We start from the raw sequence: 18,351 nt of genomic DNA, 5'->3' as shown, positions 1-18,351 counted from the left end.
GAACACAAAAGTCACCTCCCTTCTATCGTCAAGAAATCTCTAACAAATATTCACTTAGTTCCAGGCTTCCTTCTGGATATTGGGAGCCACCAGTAAACAAGATTCCACGGTCCCACTTTATGGGGCTTTCGGTAGAGCAGGAGGGACAATCCTGCTCTCTTTACTGAATTTCTCTCCAGTCCTCTCCTGACCTCCCTCTGTGTGATCCTTCTTCACACTGTCAGTTAAACAGTAGAGGGTTTGGTGTGGGGTGGAGGCTTGGCCTCGGCTCTGTCCTCCTCTCCCATCTGTAACGCAGGAGGCCGTGTGTCTCTCTGTCCTTTGGTGAGGGCAACTGGCTAAACCAAAGCACCATACAGGGACCAGGAGCTATGTCCCCCACCAGCACCACCAGCCTCAGAGAGTCACAGACCACTCGCTTGTCTGAAGGACAGGCAACCAGGACGCGTGCTTTTGACAGAAGATCCCTGCCCATTTGCTGTGCTTGTCTTCACACTAGTTCCAGGAATTGATCCGGCAAATATTGACGAAGCTGCTGTGGTCTCCAAACACCATTTTCCCGTGGCAGGAGGACGTGCGGGCTGAGGACCGGGCCTGGCTCAGTGATTAGGCTCTGTGAGTACTGGGCTCCTGCTGGAAACCGAGGCAGGCGGCCGCCACCTCTCTGTCCCCCTCCCTCTCTCTAGTTCTGTTTCTCCATCTCTGGCTTTGGAGGTAGGGGTGGGAGAAGTGAGTTCCCTCAGCTAAAATGGAATAAACACTGCTTCTGGGTCATCCAAGTTAGAATTTCAGGTTTTCAATCACTTTTGGCATCCAAGACTTTGGAGAGAGGAACTCTGAATATTCCTGGCAGACGGACAAGAACACAGAGCAGCTCAAACCACAGCAGAAGACAAAACTTACTAGAAATCTTGTGATGGGAAAAGAGGCATGCTTAGAAACCCTGGTGTGGACCTGAGTCTTCCTCCTGCCTCTTACCAAGTGTGTGTCCCCGTGTGGACAACCAGGATCAGAATCCCTGTGCCTTAGGGTTCTCAGAAGGATCGCATCGAACACAAAGCAGGTGCCACCTGCATTTGGGCAGGACCATTCTTCATTGCATGTGACTCTTCTGGGCAGTTCAAAGCTCCCATGTGCTGGGTCTCACCCACTGAGTGCCCGCAGCACCCCTCTTCCTGTGGTGGGGATGACCTGAAATACCGCCCACCCCCACCTCCCAACACCCTCCTCCCAGATTTACAAACACCTCTGTCTGAAAACCAGTGATACAACGTACCTAATATCCCCAGCCCTCTAATGAACACTTAAAAAATGGAATGTTATAATTAACCGAGAGGGTTCTCCATTTTCTTCTGGGATCTTTCTAGAAAAGGAGTTATGAAATGAATGGGAGATCATTGCGCTGAGCCTCGGTGGACAGGAAGAAGACCCCTACCTTGTTCTTTCTGTGGTCGGTGCGCTCTATGTTGTAAGTCACGTGAGCCTTAAACGGCCCTGCCCAGGAGGTGGACCTCGTCACCTGCATTTTGCAAAAGGCGGCAGAGTGTGAAGGTGGTTCCTCGGCACTGCTTCCCAGTGAGTTCCTGCAGAGCCTCGGGTCCCACCCAGGCCCCAGCTACAGTTCAGTCCTCGCTGGGAGGTAGGTGGCTTTTTTTGCAGGTCTGGGAGTCCTTGGGTGACATAGGGCAGAAAATGGTGCCGAGTTCAAAGGATAAAAAGGATCAATGAGAAATAGTTTGGGCTGGGGATTTAGCTCAGTTGGTAGAGTGCTTGCCTTGCAAACACGAGGCCCTGGGTTCAATCCTCAGCACCGCAAAACAAAAACAAACAAAAAAAGGAAACAGTTTGATCACTGCTGGGTTTCTTATTTTTACCCGGGGAAAGACCAATTTTTGATTTGTTCTGCATCTTACAAATATCCCATCACAAGGAAAATCTGCAATGTACAGGAAATGACATTGAGCCACCCTCACTGAGCTGTGCTGGAGGAGGGAGGGAGGACCTGGCCCTGGAAAAGTGCCCGTCACACTTTGACCAGCAGACGTGTTTCAACATCACAGAGGAGACAACATTCATGCCTCCCGGCAGCTGGCCTTTGAATACTGGTCAGGCAGAGCGTTCAGGACACCAGGGGCTGAAGCCACCTGCAACACTGCCCTCCCCAGCACTGCCTCCGCAGCTGTAATTGATCCAGAGGTCATTAGTTTGGACAAGCAGTATTAAAGGTGCTGATTAAGAGGCCAGTGTTTTAAGGACATGCTGCCACAGGCATCAGAGGGTCAGAATTTGGTCCCCATTGAAGGAAAAATGGAAAGGTTGGTTTCAAGTGGAGCGTGAAGACATGAAGGTCTGAAGGATCCAGGGGTCTGTGCGTGGGCAGGGGCGCCTGGAAGGGAAAGGAAGGTTTTAGGCACAACGCAACACAGTGCCCTGCACATCCTGCTGGGAAGCCAGGGGTCTCCCTGTTCCTTACCCCTTAGAGGAGGACCAGAGTTTCTTCTAGCACATCTTATAATTTAAAAGAGAGTCCAAGAGGCATGGTATTAGTCTGCAGGGCTGCTTTAATAAGATGTTAAAGTGATGCATTTAAATAACAGAAGTTTTTGGCTGGCAGCTCTGGAAGCTGAAGTCCAAGATCAAGGGGTGGGTAGAGCAGACTCCTCCTGAGACCACTCGGAAGAAACTGCCCAGGCCTCTCCTCTGGCTCCTGGGGGTTTCTGGTGATCTTTGGCTGTGCTCAGTTTGTAGGACATCACCTGCTGCCTGTCTTCATCTCTACACAGGCTTCTTCCTGTGTCTCTGCCCAAAGCTCTCCCTTTATAAGGACCCCGGTCATTCCGAATTAAGAGCCTACTCTAATGACCTCATCTTAACAAAGTACACCTGTGATGATCCTATTTTCAAACAAGATCACCTTCAGGGGTCCTAGCAGCTGGGGTTCCGTTCATAAATGTGGAGCAGACACAGGTGGTTCCTAAGCCTCCACATCAATCGAGGATTGAGGATTCAGTCACTGTTTGTGACATCTGTCCCTTCAGACAGCAGCAGCTTGATGCAGAAGTGGAGACAGGTCCATCTCTCCCTGCTCTCCTCCCAGGGCCCGTCCGTCCTGTGGTTTTGCCCTTGCCCACGGGCCACCTCTCATCTGCCCCATCCGGAGGATGATCCTCACATCTAGTCCCGCTAAGCAAGGACCAAGGGAGCACAGGCAACTCCTCTTCCCCACAGGGCCTAAGTGAAGCTTTGCACATCATCCTCTTCCTTCCAGATGATGGAATTACAGCTCAGGGCTGTGCCTCGGTGGCGGGAGGCCCAGGGGCACCCACGGCATCCTCCATGGCTCTCTTCTCCATTTATAACAGCAAATATCTTTGATCATTTAGTTAGTGCAGACCACTCCAACTGGACCCTGAATTTATGAAGTCGGAATTGGGGTTTTTGTTCTTTTTTTCCTTTTCCCCACTAGACACTCGATACCTGGTGTATTTCTTGGATCAGATAGATCCTTGAGAGAAAATGGAAAGAAGGAAGTGAGGAAGGGGGAGGAAAGAGGGAGGGCAGGTGGAGAAGATCGGAAGGGAGAGATGGAGGGTGGGGAGGAGGAGGCGCTCTGGATTCCTTTACTCCACACACTCTATCAGCGTGGTAGAGGGCTGCTGGTCTTCCCAAGCCCAGGAGGACTCTGGGTCGTCTGGCACCTTGTCCTCTGCAGGGTGCCCATGGCACCCAGTGGGATACAGTTTGAATGGTGGGGTTTATGGGTAAGCAATGGGGAAAGGAGGAGTTATTTATGAAGAAGAGGGACTGACATGTTCGCCATCTTGCTTTCAGAGGATGGGGCCGGCTAGGCTGTGGCTGCTGGGAGCTGGGATCCTGGTCTCTGTCCACTGTCAGCCCTTCCCTGCCCGTGGAGATAAGAGCCTGGGGGCACGTCAGCCCCCCAGCCATCAGCTCTCAGAGCCAGCCCCCGCCTACCACAAAGTCGCGCCCACCATTACCAGCTTTGCTTTGCGCCTATACAAGCAGCTGGCGGCAGGCCCCCCAGGAAACATCCTCTTCTCCCCGGTGAGCCTCGCCAGCACCCTGGCCCTGCTCTCTCTTGGGGCCCAAGCTGACACTGCAACTCAGATCCTGGAGGGCCTGGGCTTCAACCTCACAGAGATCCCAAGAGCCGATGTCCACCAGGGCTTCCGGAGCCTCCTCCGCACCCTTGACCTGCCCAGCCCCAAACTTGAACTAAGAGTAGGAAGCTCCTTGTTCCTAGACAAGCAGCTCAAGCCTCAGCAGCGCTTCTTGGACAGCATCAAGGAGCTGTACGGCGCGCTTGCTCTTTCCGCCAACTTCTCAGATCCTGCTACCACCGGGCGGCAGATCAATGACTACGTGAGGAAGCAGACGTACGGGCACATCACGGACTGCCTGCAGCAGTTCAGCCGCGACACGCTGGTGGTTCTCCTGAACCACATCTTCTTCAAAGGTGAGAGCTTGCTCAGTCACAATGACTGCCACCTCCTCTGCAAGTAGACACTGTCACCACAGAGAGGTGACCAGCACATTCTCTGCCAGGCTCTGGGGATGTTGTTAGCCTCTTGGGAAAATCTGTGAATGACAGTTTTCCTGCTCTTGTGAAGCTCATGTCCCACGGGGGTTGGAGGTCAGTAGAGACAACAGAACCCAGAGGGACAGTAATGCTCCTGTGTGGGCGTAGGTGCCCTGCAGCTCTCAGAGGTAACTCACCTCCATCCAGAATTGGGGAAGGTACCCCCCAAATGCAGGCATCTGAGTAGGGTAAGACCATGATCCCCAGACTCGTAACAGTAGCGTGACACGATTGCATCTGTTTTAAAAGATCTGTCTGGCTGGGCGTGAAGGTGGGACCTGTCCCAGCTACTAGGCTGAGAGAGGAGGATCATGGGGTGCAGGAGTTTGAGACCAGTGAGGGCAACAGATGAACAGATTTTTTAAAAAGGAGCAAGATGAGTCTGGATGCAATTTGGAAAATGGTTTGGAAGGAGGTAAGGACGGAGGGAAAGACACATTAGGCATTTCTCAAAGTGGTCCAAATAAGCCTGATGGGAGCCTCAAAGAAACCTGTGGCTTTGGGAGTGGAATCTGCAGGACACGGTCATTGCTTGAGTGTCTCTGTGGAAACTGGTTGTCTAGAGGCCACTGGGCAGAGAGTCGACTCAGTGTTGGAAACAAGCTGAGACGTGCGTCAGAATCAGGCCACTGATCGATCTCAGTTCAGTTGCTTCGTGGCTTTGCAAATGGCATGTTTACAGAAATTGACAAGACTCAGTCTCCCCATCCCTCCTAGGGGGACAAGGATATTGTTTCTTGTTAATCTTTGTGATGCTTTAGAGATGACGCTTGGCAGATGGGACTACCTCATGGTCTCCGGAGCTGACGTCCTCTGGAAGGAAGCACCATTGTGGCCTGCCCTCGTGGCTCAGCCCTGGCCTAGACTCTGGCCTCCTGGCTCTGTACCCTAGCTACTTCTTCACTTCACACTTACACACCCAAGAGAAGGTCATCAGGCCAGAGTGGCTCTGAGGACACCTGCCCGCAGCAGCTCTGTTGGGACGTGTGCTCATGGTGTTACTGTCCTGTGTCCTCAGCCAAGTGGAAGCACCCTTTTGACCGCTACCAGACCCGGAGGCAGGAAAGCTTCTTCGTGGATGACAGGACCTCCCTCCGCGTCCCCATGATGCAACAGAGGGAGATGCACAGGTTCCTCTATGACCAGGAGGTGGCGTGCACCGTGCTGCAGATAGAGTACAGTGGCAACGCCCTGCTGCTGCTGGTGCTGCCCGACCCCGGGAAGATGAGGCAGGTGGAGGCCACTCTGCAGCCAGAGACCCTAAGGAAGTGGGCACAGCTCTTCCTGCCCAGGTAGGTGTCACGTGGAAGGGTTTCAGCAGTCTTTGCTCAAGAGCTGGGGCAGGTCTTTGTCAACGCCAAGCCCAAAAACCCCATTCCAAGTTTGTCTTGCCCTTCACTGACTCTGGGATCCTGGGCGCTTTTCTCTCCTCCTTGGGCCTCGGGTTTCCTCTGAGGAGTTGACTCCTCCTGAATTGTGCTGCTCGGAGGATTAACTGAGTCAATACTTAGACTGATACCTGGAACGGAAGTGCTCGTCCGGTATGGACCGTTATCCCCCGCTGGGTATCCTGGCCCCAATCTCCTTTCTCCTGGCTTTCCTCATTCTTCATGTAAAAATTTAATACCACACAGTAGCAAAGTGTCACCAAAATGTCAGTGAAAGGACAATTATTAAGAAAATCATCATATAAAGAAAATGTGGCATATATCCACAATGGAATTGTACTTGGCCATAAAGAAGAACGAAACAATGGCATTTGCTGGCAAGTGGATGGAACCGGAGAACATCACGCTGAGTGAAAGAAGCCAGACTCAGAAAGTTGAGGGTCAAATGATCTCTCTCATGTGCAGAAGCTACAGAGAAATAAGGAATTGTGGAAAAAGGAATGTTGGAATAGAGGAAGGAAATCAAGGGGAGGAGGGAAAGGTGGGAAAGGGGAATCCCCTTCTATCTCCCTTGCTTTTAGATCTGTGGTTTTGTCACAGCAGCCTCAGTCTTTTCTGGTTTCCTTAGGTCCCCTTCCCTGGCCAGCCCCTTCTGGGGATGCATCTTCCGTTACGGAGTGATCCGGGATGAAATCTGGTCCTGAATTCTGGGTACTCTAGCTGCAGACAAACCTCCCCTAAATTAAACAGCTCATGAAAGCCAGCTGTTGGCCCTCTGTGCCCTGGTAGACAGGGTCCAGTTGGCTGGTTCTCACTCCTAGGGATGATGGGGGCTGGGTGGAGACATGGAAGGTTCCATGGTGTGTGTCTGGAGCCTGGGCTGGGTTGGCTGCAGAGGATCAGGGCTGGCCAGCTTCTCTTCATGCCGTGTGTCTCCTAGGCTAGTCTGAGAGGAGCAACTCAGGATGATTGACATTGTATGGCAGCTCAGGGCTCCGAGGGAAGGGAACGCTACTGCTCTCGGAAGGGTTGGGTCCCTTAGCAGTGCCCCTCCTGCCATATTGTACTGGTTTGAGAAGTCACGAAACCCACCCAGATTCAAGGGGAAGCCTAAAAACACCATCTCTCAGTGGTAGCTCCACACAACCCAGGAGGCGCCAGCCTCCCTTTGTGTCACTGGTGTCTCCTCTCAGAGCTCCACCCACATGAAGGTATCAGAGATAGGGAAAGGGCATTTTGTATTTGGGCAGAAATTAAAGCATCAGATAAAAGAGGAAAAACCAGGACTTGAGGAATTCTCCCAACTGGTAAAGCTCCAGTCAGACCCAGACTCCAGCCCCACAGTCTGAGGCTCCCTCAGGGTGAGCCTGCCCCTTTTCCCCACTGCAGGAGGGAGTATCATAGGACTAAGTAGGTTTTCCCTCAAAAAGGGTTTGCTTTGACTTCTCCTCGTTTTGAACTTCAAAGGCCAAAACCAATCCAGTTGGTCTTTCAAACCTGTGTTCCTGTGTCAGAGAATTGCAGTATCATGGCAGTTATTTTCATGGAAACTTCAGGTTCTAGTGTTTTCCTCCATTTGGATGTAAGGAAGGTCGGCTTGCCTAGGGGACTACACTCCTTGGTATGCTGTTCATTGCTCATTGACATTTGCTGGACACCCACAGTGTCCACCCCACCAGAGCCCCTGCTGTAAAATTCTGCTCAACAACCCCTCCCACCCCTGCCCCTGCCCCCACCAGTGGCCTGAAGTTTGCCCACCCAAGATCTGCCTGTGAAAACTGTGTCAAAGGTCAAGATGTCCTTCCACTTCAGCTAGTACCTGGACCTTCCCGTGGCCACAAGCTCAACTGGCAACAATAATGATAAACCTAACTTTGATTCTCTAGAGGCATGTTTCCAAATTCGTTATTAACTAGTCAAATATGTAGGTGCCCTGGCAATTGTCAACCAATACTTAAGAAAAAGAATAATCCCAAGGAGAAGAGGACAGATTTACCATGGGTTGAAAGACTCTCCAGAGTTGACCCCAGGAAGTGTGGCAATCTAATAGTCAGGACAGCCCAGGTGCAGGAGTGAGTCATTCTGTTTATTTGTGACTCACATTTTACATACCTGCTCTGCCACCAGATCCTCAGAACTGCCCCATGGAATGGCATCTCTGTGCCATTTCACAGACGGGAGATGGTGGTGGCCTGCACGAGGGGAGGGACAGGAGATGGAGTGAGGACGTGGTTTGGGGGTTGGCTGCAGAAACTGCAGGTGAGTGAGCTGTGGAGATGGGAGATGTGGACAGCCCTGTTCACACCACCACTCTGTGGATTCCATTTGTTAAGTTGTTCAAAAACCTACTCCAAGCGTGGCAGCCAGAGAGCCTTCCATGAACGGGACTAAGAGAACAGGTGGCCACGTCAGGAGCCGTCTCAGGTCCAACCCGAGCCACCGCATGAGGCCTGCAGGGAGGGAGCTCTGGTTACAGGAGGTGGAGTCTCTGCCAGAGCAGATGTGTCCTGGGGGACTGTTCAGCCCCTCATAGGAAACACTGGCCTCCCCTCAGCGCAGTCTGCCAACCAACAGGCAAGGGCAGCATTTACAAGATGGCGCCATTTCTCTGGTTCTCTCTCCAGTCTGTTGGATTTGCACTTGCCCAGGTTTTCGATTTCTGCAGTGTATAACCTGGAAGAGATTCTTCCCCACATCGGGCTCACCAGCATATTCAGCTTGGAGGCAGACTTCTCAGGGATCACTGGGCAGCTCAACAAGACCATATCCAGGGTAAGGCGGTGGATGTGCGTGGGTGTGGTGGGGTGAGGGCCTCTCTTCTCACATAGTGGGAAATCAAGTTCCCCAGTCTTTTTCCTGTACAGGGTCTGCAAAAACATGATCTTACAGCTTCTTTTCACGGACAACTCCCTTTCCCACCTCTCCTTCTCTTAGATCTGGATTCTTCATGCACAAATAAAGTGTTCTGAATAGAGCAGACGCTCACTGGAGATCATCCATGGAGCCAGAGTTTTCCCAAATGTGGGATAACTTTGTTTTGATTCCTAGTATATCCTCTTATTAGGGCAACTGTGAGACTTTACCTGCCTTTGTTATAGCTATGGATATGGATATGGATATGGATATGGATATGGATAGTGGGACATAAGCAGAAGGTATATCACTCAGTTCTGTTGCAGTAACAAACAATCCCTACATCTTAGAGCCTGACTATACCAAAGGCTTATTACCTATTCATATTACATGTCCAAACCAGGTCACTGCCGTCAGCTACATATCTGCTTCCCATGACTGCTTTCTTCTAGGATGTAGGTGAAGGGAGAAGCCCCTGTTTGGGACACACCCTTCTCACAGAAGAGGGGGAAGCAAGATAAAATGTGCAGTGGCTCCTAACACTTGTGCCCATGCCTGGCCTGTCATGACAGTGCCCAGGCCATTTGCTAGAGTGAGTTCCCCTTTCAATGGGGAGGGGCCGTGTTCTGTATGACAGGTGGTCCCAGGAGACACATGAAATGGGCAAGGGTTGATAACAGGAGGGAGAGCTGATATTTGGGAATAAGAATGCAAGATTTTGCTGGTGGGGAGTTGGCCAGGGCCCCTCCCTGAGCTTTGATTAGGGACATGGAGTGGGTGTGTTTGCACGTGTGTGCACCTGCATGTGTGTGCGGGTGTGCATGTGCACCTGTGTTGTGTAGCAGGAGGGCAAAGAAGGAAAAGAAACAGCCGGATGTTTTAAAGAGCTTTTGCACAATGCTTTTAAATGCTAATTTGTCCTTTCCCAACATCAAGGCCATTTTTTCCCCAACATCTTTTAAAGGCTCAGAATCCTTTTTTCCTGGCCGGACCCGGTAGCGCACGCCTGTAATCCCAGCAGCTTGGGAGGCTAAGGCAGAAGGATCATGATTTCAAAGCCAGCCTCAGCAAAAACAAGGCACTAAGCAACTCAGTGAAAGCCTGTCTCTAAATAAAATACAAAATAGGACTGGGGAGGTGGCTCAGTGGTCCAGTGCCCTTGAGTTCAATCCCCGGTACCACAAAAAAAAAAAAAAAAAAAAAAAAAAAAAAAATCCTTTCCTCCTAGGAAGTTGTGTGAAAAGGAGGTTAGAAAAGAAGTTCCTCTGGTGGAAGCCATAGAGGGCTGGGTGTCTCTGAGCTTGTTTAGACCACCGAGGCAGGCGGGGCAAGGACACTGGCCTCCACTCCAGGGCCCTGACTTTGCAGCCAGGAGACATCCAGGCCACCCCAGTCCGGCTCAGACCCATTTGTCTTTCTGCCAGAGGGCGACAGCACTGTGGGGTGAACCCTCAGGGAAGAGAAAATGCAGAAGGGAAGGAAGTGAGGTGAAGGCTGAGCTGCCTCCCCCAGGGCCTGAACAGGTGGCTCGCATCTCCTCAACGCCCAGAGGCAGCCTCTGCCCTCCGAGTCCCCTGACTTCAGGCTGTCTCTGCCTCTTCTCTCCTTCCAGGTGTCACACAAGGCAGTGGTGGACATGAATGAGAAGGGAACCGAGGCAGGGGCCGCCTCTGGCCTCCTCTCCCAGCCCCCGCCCCTGAACACGACCTGGGCCCCTCGCGCCCATTTCAACAGGCCCTTCCTGCTGCTGCTGTGGGAGGTGACCACCCAGAGTTTGCTCTTCCTGGGAAAAGTCGTGAACCCAGCTGCTGGGTGACTGGGTCAGGAGGGTTCTGTCTCCTGCCCAACAGGAAGGCAGCAACAGCCTGTCCTGCGGGGTGTGGTGCGAGCAGACCAGCTCCTGGTGTGAAAGATGCTAGTAAAGTCGGCCCTGGGCACTGCAGCACTGAGGGCCGCTTAGGAGGGTGCCCAGCCCGCCCGCCACTCTCGCTGTGCGCTCTACCACCAGCTCAGACCTGGAGTCAACTGTGGTTAGAAAGCTGAAACTGACGGCAGCGTTGACGTTCTGGCCTCCTAGGAGAAGCCCACCGTTGCCGCCACCATGCCGGGTACTTTCCAAGTGACCTTTGGGTAAGGGTCACAATAAAAGGCACAGAGGACATCAGGACTCCCTTCGCAGTGGTTGGTCTGGGCTGTCAGCTAAGTGACATGCTCTGAGCTGTCCCTGCTCAGGAGCCGGCTCACCTGGAGAGCAGGCTGGGCCTGGGGAGGGGCTCCCCGCCACATGCCACAAGGAGAAGGGGGCGGGGACAGGGCAGTGCAATCGTGGGGGACATGGGGAGGCCGAATGCAGGCAGCAAGGCGACAACAGGAGTCCGGGCGCAGCCCCAAACCCAGGGACGTGCGATGGTCAACGTGCCAGGAGGACCAGGGGCGGGGAGCACGGGAGCTGCATTGCATAGGGACAGCACGTCCACTAGAGATTGAAGGCCAGCCCCCCAGCATGCCCCTCGGGAGCATCCTTCTGAACCCAGTGGAGGAAGCAAGAAAGGGGTGTCAACCTAGCCACCAGAGCTCTCCACAGTGTGAGGTGACCCTCAGCACCAAGATGCACTCTGACCTCTTTTTCTGGATCTTTCAGCATTGAGGAGAAATGTGTTTATTTTGTCTTTACTTACTGGGTGTTAGAAACCAGTGTGCTCGAAGACCGTAGAGGACAGGGATGCTACTGCAGTCCCTAGCCCCGGCTCTCCACGGTGTCCCTGTGGTCATGTTTGAACAACATGCGAGAGGAAAATGGATGGAAGCCCAAGGTTTGTTATACTATGCATGTAACTCTGAACCAAGATCATTTACAAAACCCTAGTCCACTGAGTCAGACTCCCCCAAGGGATGCCTGAGACTAAAGGGGCTGTTTCCCCAGAGCCCCAACCCAAATTTTGGGTCTTTCCACTAAGATGATCCTAAATAGGAAGCCAGGTGGGGGATGAAAGAAAGTGGGTGGAGACGTAAACAGAAAGCAGAGAGAGGGGTGTGTTTGCCCTGAGCCCCATGCTGAACGTGTGCAGTGGCCCAGGTAAGAAAGCAAGACGACCCCTAGAGGCAGACGAGCGTGATCAGGGCAGCTCTGGCCGGCCCAACCCACCACTGCAGGATATGGAGGTGTCAGCGAGGGAGACAGTCGACCCCTCCCTGAGTGGGCACAGCCAGAGATGAGAACAGGACACTTCCAGCTGAACCTCAGGTCTGCAGATCGGCGTCTCAGGCAAGGCTCCCAAGTCTGAGTTCCAAATTCAGCTTGTGGGCTTCCAGTGGGAGTGTCTGTAAAGCATCCAGGTTACGAAACGACTCAATAACACCCAGAGAGCCGGTCCACTGACGTCGCAACCGGAATCTCACAAGTCTTGTGGAGCTGTGTGCGCGAGGGGGTGTCTCTCAGAATAATTGGAGACCTGAGATAGCAGGAAGCCGCAGCCCACCTTTGATCACAAACCTTTTTCCTAGAGAGGCCAGTGTGCCTGACAGATGCTGGTCCCACACCCACTGCCCATCACAAAAAGCTAGCCTGCCCCCTGCTGGTTGCAGAGGGTCCTTGACATGCCCTGGAAGAGGATGCCCCCTCCTCCAGTTAGGCTGGGCTGATGAGGGTCATAAGAGGGTAGCCAGATAAAATATAGGGCACCCAGTTAAACTTGAAGTTTAGATAAACAGCAAATAATCTAGTATAAGTATGTCCCATGCAACATTTGGGCTATACTTATCCTTAAAAATTTTTTTTGTTTATTTAGTATTCGAATATCAGGCTGTCCTGTAATCTTACTTACCCCCGGGAGGAGTGCATATGGTCAACACTCTAGAGTATATTGGAAGGAAAGAAAGTCAGAGGACGTTAAAGGGCAGACTGGCCCAGGCATCTGGGCAGATAGAAGAGAATCCAGAGGACAGAACTGTGAGGTGGAGCCAGGGCAGGACCCTTGCTTCTGCTGTGACCAAGTCCAGTCTGGCCTGCTGAGGAATGACACCCAGCTCAGCTGCCCCTTTCTGCCATCATGGTGGACATCAGGCCCCTTGTGAGGCCGTCCTCCACCAGTGGCTCCAGCTGACCTCCAACATTCGATGGCCAGGCCACTCTGCTTAGCTGGACTATAGGTTCATGAGCTAAGTAATTGTCCATTGCTTTAACCCATTAAATTTTGGGGTCATTTTTTATGGAGCAAATGGTAACTCATACAAGCAGAAAGAAAAGGGTATTGGGGACGGGCCACGGGCAGGCTAGACTGAGAAGGCAACATGACCAATTATAGCACCCGAGTGCCACTATTGTCCCCAAGGACTGAGTAGCAAGCCTTGAACCTATCCAGGTCCCCCAGCACAGGGACCCTGCCAGCCGAAGGCCCTTGAGCAGGGCCAGGGAGCTAGGGATGGAGCCTGATCGAGGTAACCCACCTATGGGTTCACCACTTACAAGCTGTGTGTCCTGGCTCTGAAGATGACTGGAAACGGCTTTCCTGGCAATTGGGAATTGGGGGCTTGAGGATGTCACCACAGAGATGTAGCGCTATAGCCAAAAGGTCACAGATCAGTCATTCAAGGCCACATGTGAAATGTTCAAAAGAAAATGGAGCAGCAGGCCAGACTGGACTTGGTCACAGCAGAAGCAAGGGTCCTGCCCTGGCTCCACCTCACAGTTCTGTCCTCTGTGAGGGAGAGCTCAGTTCTCATGTTCAGCCCTGGCCTGGGGCTTCGCAGGGGCCATCAGGGTCTGGGGAGCTGAAATTCTCAGGCTGGTGCAGGCAGATCTGTGTTCACCTGTGTTCACACAGGGCCCCAAGGAGCCCAGCTGCGGGACAGACCACATTTCTGGAAAGGTGGAAATGGGCAAGTCATCAGATAGCTCTCTCTCTCTCTCTCTCTCTCTCTCTCTCTCTCTCTCTCTCTCTCACACACACACACACACACACACACACACACATGCACACACACGCACACCAGCCCTGTGGCCTGTGCCTCAATGCAGACAGCCTTCCATCAGCCCTACCTACATAACTGGATGGGCCTTATCTACAGGGGCCCTGCTTTACTGTGCTCCAGGAAAGGATTTAGAAAAAATAACACAAGACAACACACAAAAAAGACCTTTATAAAAAAAATTTTAAAATGCAGAAATGGATGTCGTGAGCCACCTTTTCCTTCACCTGTGTGTACTGAGCTCAGACCTCAGTTCTTGGCTTTTGAAGCAAAGAGGAAGGTCTAAGCTTCGCACAGCCTTCAGTGACAGGAGGCTGCAGAGGTGTGTGTGAACGCAGAAATGACTTTTTTCCCCTTCTTGGAATCTAATGCCAGTTGGTCTTTAGCACAATGCTTCCTGCTCTCATGTGTCAGACTGCGCAAGTCTTCTTCTGATGATCCACGCTCTCAAGAGCTCTTTAGAGGTCAAGTTGATCAAGTTGACAAAATAATCTGAACAACTGGGTTCTGAATTTGGGACTAAGGTTTCAGACAAGCAAAAATGGATGCCCAAGAGCAAGTCTGACCAGCTCTTTGTTACATGTGTTTTTTCTTATAGAAAAACGCACACACTCGACAAAACGGGATCTGCTGTGATAAGCTGCTTTTCCACTTTCCTTCTCATGTTCTTTTAGTGACTTCCACGTTCCATCTTTTTAGGGATGTCATACATTTTTAGTTTGAGATTCTCTTTGGACGGACTTTTCAGTTGTTTTTATATTTTTAAACACCACGAAGGGCCTCTGGCTTCTAGCTGTACGTGTGAGGAGACTGAAAGTCCCCACTCCCTCCTCACAGTCGAAAGCTGCTCAGGCTGACACATTGAGAACTCCTCTGGGACCTGGAAGACAGTGAGGACAAAGGAGATGGAAAGACAGGCGGTGGTGGAGGGACACACGGCCCACAGAGCCGGACCCAGGAGCGAAGCTGTTGGGAACCTGTAGGGTTGGGAAACCTGGCCGGTAGTTGGTGAGTCACGGGAGGCTCGGTGCCATCCCACATGCAGCCTGAGGGACCCCACGCTGTCCGGAGCTTCCCCTCCTGAGCCTGACCCAGTGCTCACAGTGAGCGATGGAGAAAAATCCCCCGGGTTTGCAGCAGGCAGAGGGGAAAAGGAAGCGTTTGGGAAATCGCCCCTGCAGCCAGTTCCTCACACGGCTGCCTGCAGGGGACCCAGTGACCCAGAGCCTGACCTTCCTGGGGGAAGGGAAACCCCCACTCCAGCCAGCTCAGGCCAACCCATCGGCCCACGAGGAGGAGCGGGGACCCCAGAAGCTCTCGTCACGTCCGACCACAGGCTCGCTGAAAGACTGGGACACCATCATGGGACCCCAGGACTCTGGTGCTGGACACTCCTAAAGACCCATTCAGCTTCCATCTCCTGGTTTGTCATGTCCTGCTATCAAGAAAAAATTACAAGGTATAATAGCAAAAACCATGAAATTAGGAGGCAGAGGAAGCATCAGAAACAGACACGGCAGGAATGCCAGGCTTATGAGACCAGGAATTTAAAGCAGTTATTATTAATATGCTGAAAGCTCTCACAAGTAGGTGGCATACAAGGACAGACGGCAGTGTGAGCGCAAAGACGGAGGTGCTAAGAACCAAAGAGAAGCCTGCCAATCAAAAACGTGGCGACAGCAATGAGGATGATCTTCAATGGGCTGATGGTAGGTAGGTCAGGGCGGAGGAGAGTCTCCAGGCTTGAGGAAGCATCAACAGAACCTCTGAAGCCGAAAAGCAAAGAGAACAAACAAACAAAGAGTAGGATACCCACAAAATGACCACAAAATGGGTAACTTTGCAGATTGGGAAGACCAGAAAGAGAAGGAGAAGGGACAGAACCAGAGAAACACTTGAAACAATGATGACTGAGAATTTCCCATGCTTAATGTCAGACGTAAAGCCAGGAAATTCAGTGAACACCACGTAGGATAAATGCCACCCCAGTCTACATCTAGACATGTCATTTTCAAACTATAGAAAATCAAAGATTAAAAAAAAAAAACTCATGTAAGTCAAAAGAAAAAAACTACCTATTGATGAACAAAGACAGGAACTACTTTTGATTTCTCCTTAGAAACCATACAAGTAAAAACAATGGAATAAAACACTTAAAGACATCTAAAGTATTGAAAGAAAAAGTGACCCCACACCTACAATTCTATATACCTTGAAAAATTATTTCGACAGTTAAGGAAAAATGCCATGTTCACTTTCTGTCACTATAACAAAATACCTGAGATAATCAGCTTATAAAGATAGAAGGTTGATTTCAACTCAGTGTGGGAAGTCCCAGTCCATGATCAGCTGCCCCTGTTGTTTGAGGCCTGTGGCAACATATCATGATGGGAGTGTGTGAACAGAAAAGCTTCACCTCACGGACAGGAAGCAAACTGAGGGTCTAGGTCCCACAATCCCCTTTGGAGACCCACCCCCAAGACCTCCCAGGCCCCACCTCCTCAAATCTCAACCACATCAATAGTGACCCCTCCTGGACCAATGCTGTATCACATTACCTTTAACAGACATTCAAGATCCAAACTATAGCAAAGATTTTCTTAGATTAACATTCAACGAGGGGATTTGTTGCCAACAGACTTTCCTTGTAAGAAATGTTAGAAAAGTTCTTCATAGAGAAAGAAAGATAACATAGGTCAGAAACTCAGATCTGCACAAAGAAGGAAGGGCACTGAAGAGGGAATAAGTAAGGGTAAAATAAAAAATTGCATTTAAATTTATCTAACAGAACAACTTCTTCAAGTTAGTAGTAGCCGCAATGCATTCTATCAATTATCATCGTGTATATATCTTGGTGTGTGTATGATTATGCATGCTTTGTACAGTGAAAAGAGTGAGGCCAGAATGCAAGGGATGCAAAGGAGAATTAGGATGATGCTCATATTAACAAGTTGTGTCTGAATGTGAACTTGAATTAGTTATAAACGTATATTGCAAACTCTAGGGTAGCCGCTGAAAACAGCAGTGAAAGAAAAAGAAAGGAAATAAAGCTCTTAGGCTAAGAAAAGAGAGAAAATGAAATTGCAGAAAAGTCTAAATTAAAACCACAGAAGGCAGAAAAAGAAGGAAAGACAGAAAAAAAGAACAAGAGCAACAAATAGAAAGCAATAATAAATATGACAGGTGCTAATCAAATATCAATAACCACTTTTAATGTAAATGGCCTAAATGCACCAATTATAAGACAGAGATTGTCAGAATGGGTCAGGAACAAGACCAAATAGAAGCTGCCTAAAAGAAGTTTGTTTAAAATATAAAGACATATGTAACTTATTAGTAAATGGATGATAATAAATATTATAATGTGCCTATATAATTTTTTTTTAAAGTAAATGGATGGATAAAAGTATCCCATGCTAACACTTATCAAAGGAAAGCAGGAGTGGCTACAGAGACCTCAAAGTAAGGAAGACGATTAGGGATAAAGAAATTGATAAAGCAGCCAGTTCTCCAAGAAAACTAACAATTCTTAACATGCATGTGCCTAACAACAGAGGATCAAAACACATAAGGCAAAAACTAACAGGAGAGCAAGCAAAAATTGACAAATCCACTATCATAGCTGAAGCCTTCAATACCCTCCTATTGGACATGAACAGATCCAGCAGGGAGGAAACCAATAATGACATGGTTGAACTCAACGACACCATTAATCAACTGGATAAAATTGATATCTGTGGACTATTTCATCCAACAACACAGAATACACATTCTTCTGAAGCTCACATGGACATCCATCAAGATAGACCACATCATGAGCTATAGAACACTCCTTAACAAATTTAGAAGAATACAAATTATACAATATATGTGTTGTGGTTTAGATATAAGGGTTAAGAAGAAGAGTTGAGGAGGACAGTTACGGTTTCGATATGAGGTGTTTCCCCAAAGCTCATGTGTGAGAAAAAGCAAGAAAGTTCAGAGGTAGAATTATTGGGTTATGAGTACCTTAACCTAACCAGTGCATTCATCCAATGATATGGATTCACTAGGTGGTAACTATAGCCAGATTGGGTGTGGCTTAGCCAGATTGGGTGTGGCTGGAGGAGGTGGGTCACTGGGAGCATGTTTTGTCCCTGATGAGTTGAATGCTATTTCTGCTTCCTGATTGTCATGTCCTGAGTTGCTTTTCTCTTCTTCAGAGCAATGAAGAGAGCTGTACATGAACTGAGATCTCTGAAATCGTAAGCACCATATAAACTTTTCCTCCTCTAAAATTGTTCTTGTCAGGTCTTTTGGTCACAGCAATGAAAAATCTGACTAAAACAATATGCTTTCATACCACAATAGAATCAAACTGGAGATTAGCAATAGAAAGAACTAGAAAAACCCCCACATATGTGGAGATTAAACGAAATATTTCTCAATACACATGGGTCAAAAAAGAATCTCATGATAAATTTTAAAATATTTTGAACTAAATAAAAATGAAAATGCAACTTATAAAAATTTGAGGGATAGAGTCAAAGCAGTTCTTAGAGG

The 18,351-nt window shown here is 49.9% G+C and overlaps 1 protein-coding gene across 1 annotated transcript; it reads left to right on the top strand.

Annotated features, from left to right (window-relative positions):
* Positions 1-535: 535 nt before the first annotated feature.
* Positions 536-10,995, top strand: LOC124977488 (serpin A11-like). Its single transcript, XM_047541062.1, has 6 exons — positions 536-615; positions 1,368-1,639; positions 3,832-4,477; positions 5,619-5,892; positions 8,613-8,760; positions 10,454-10,995. Exons 3-6 carry the CDS (start codon positions 3,835-3,837, stop codon positions 10,655-10,657), a joined length of 1,269 nt encoding a protein of 422 aa, XP_047397018.1. The 5' UTR covers positions 536-615; positions 1,368-1,639; positions 3,832-3,834; the 3' UTR covers positions 10,658-10,995.
* Positions 10,996-18,351: the final 7,356 nt, after the last annotated feature.

This window comes from Sciurus carolinensis, chromosome 2 (genome assembly GCF_902686445.1).
Source record: "Sciurus carolinensis chromosome 2, mSciCar1.2, whole genome shotgun sequence".
NCBI classification, from domain to species: Eukaryota; Metazoa; Chordata; class Mammalia; order Rodentia; family Sciuridae; genus Sciurus; species Sciurus carolinensis.
Note: the sequence above shows the minus strand (reverse complement) of the source record. Positions and strands in the feature narration are given on the sequence as shown.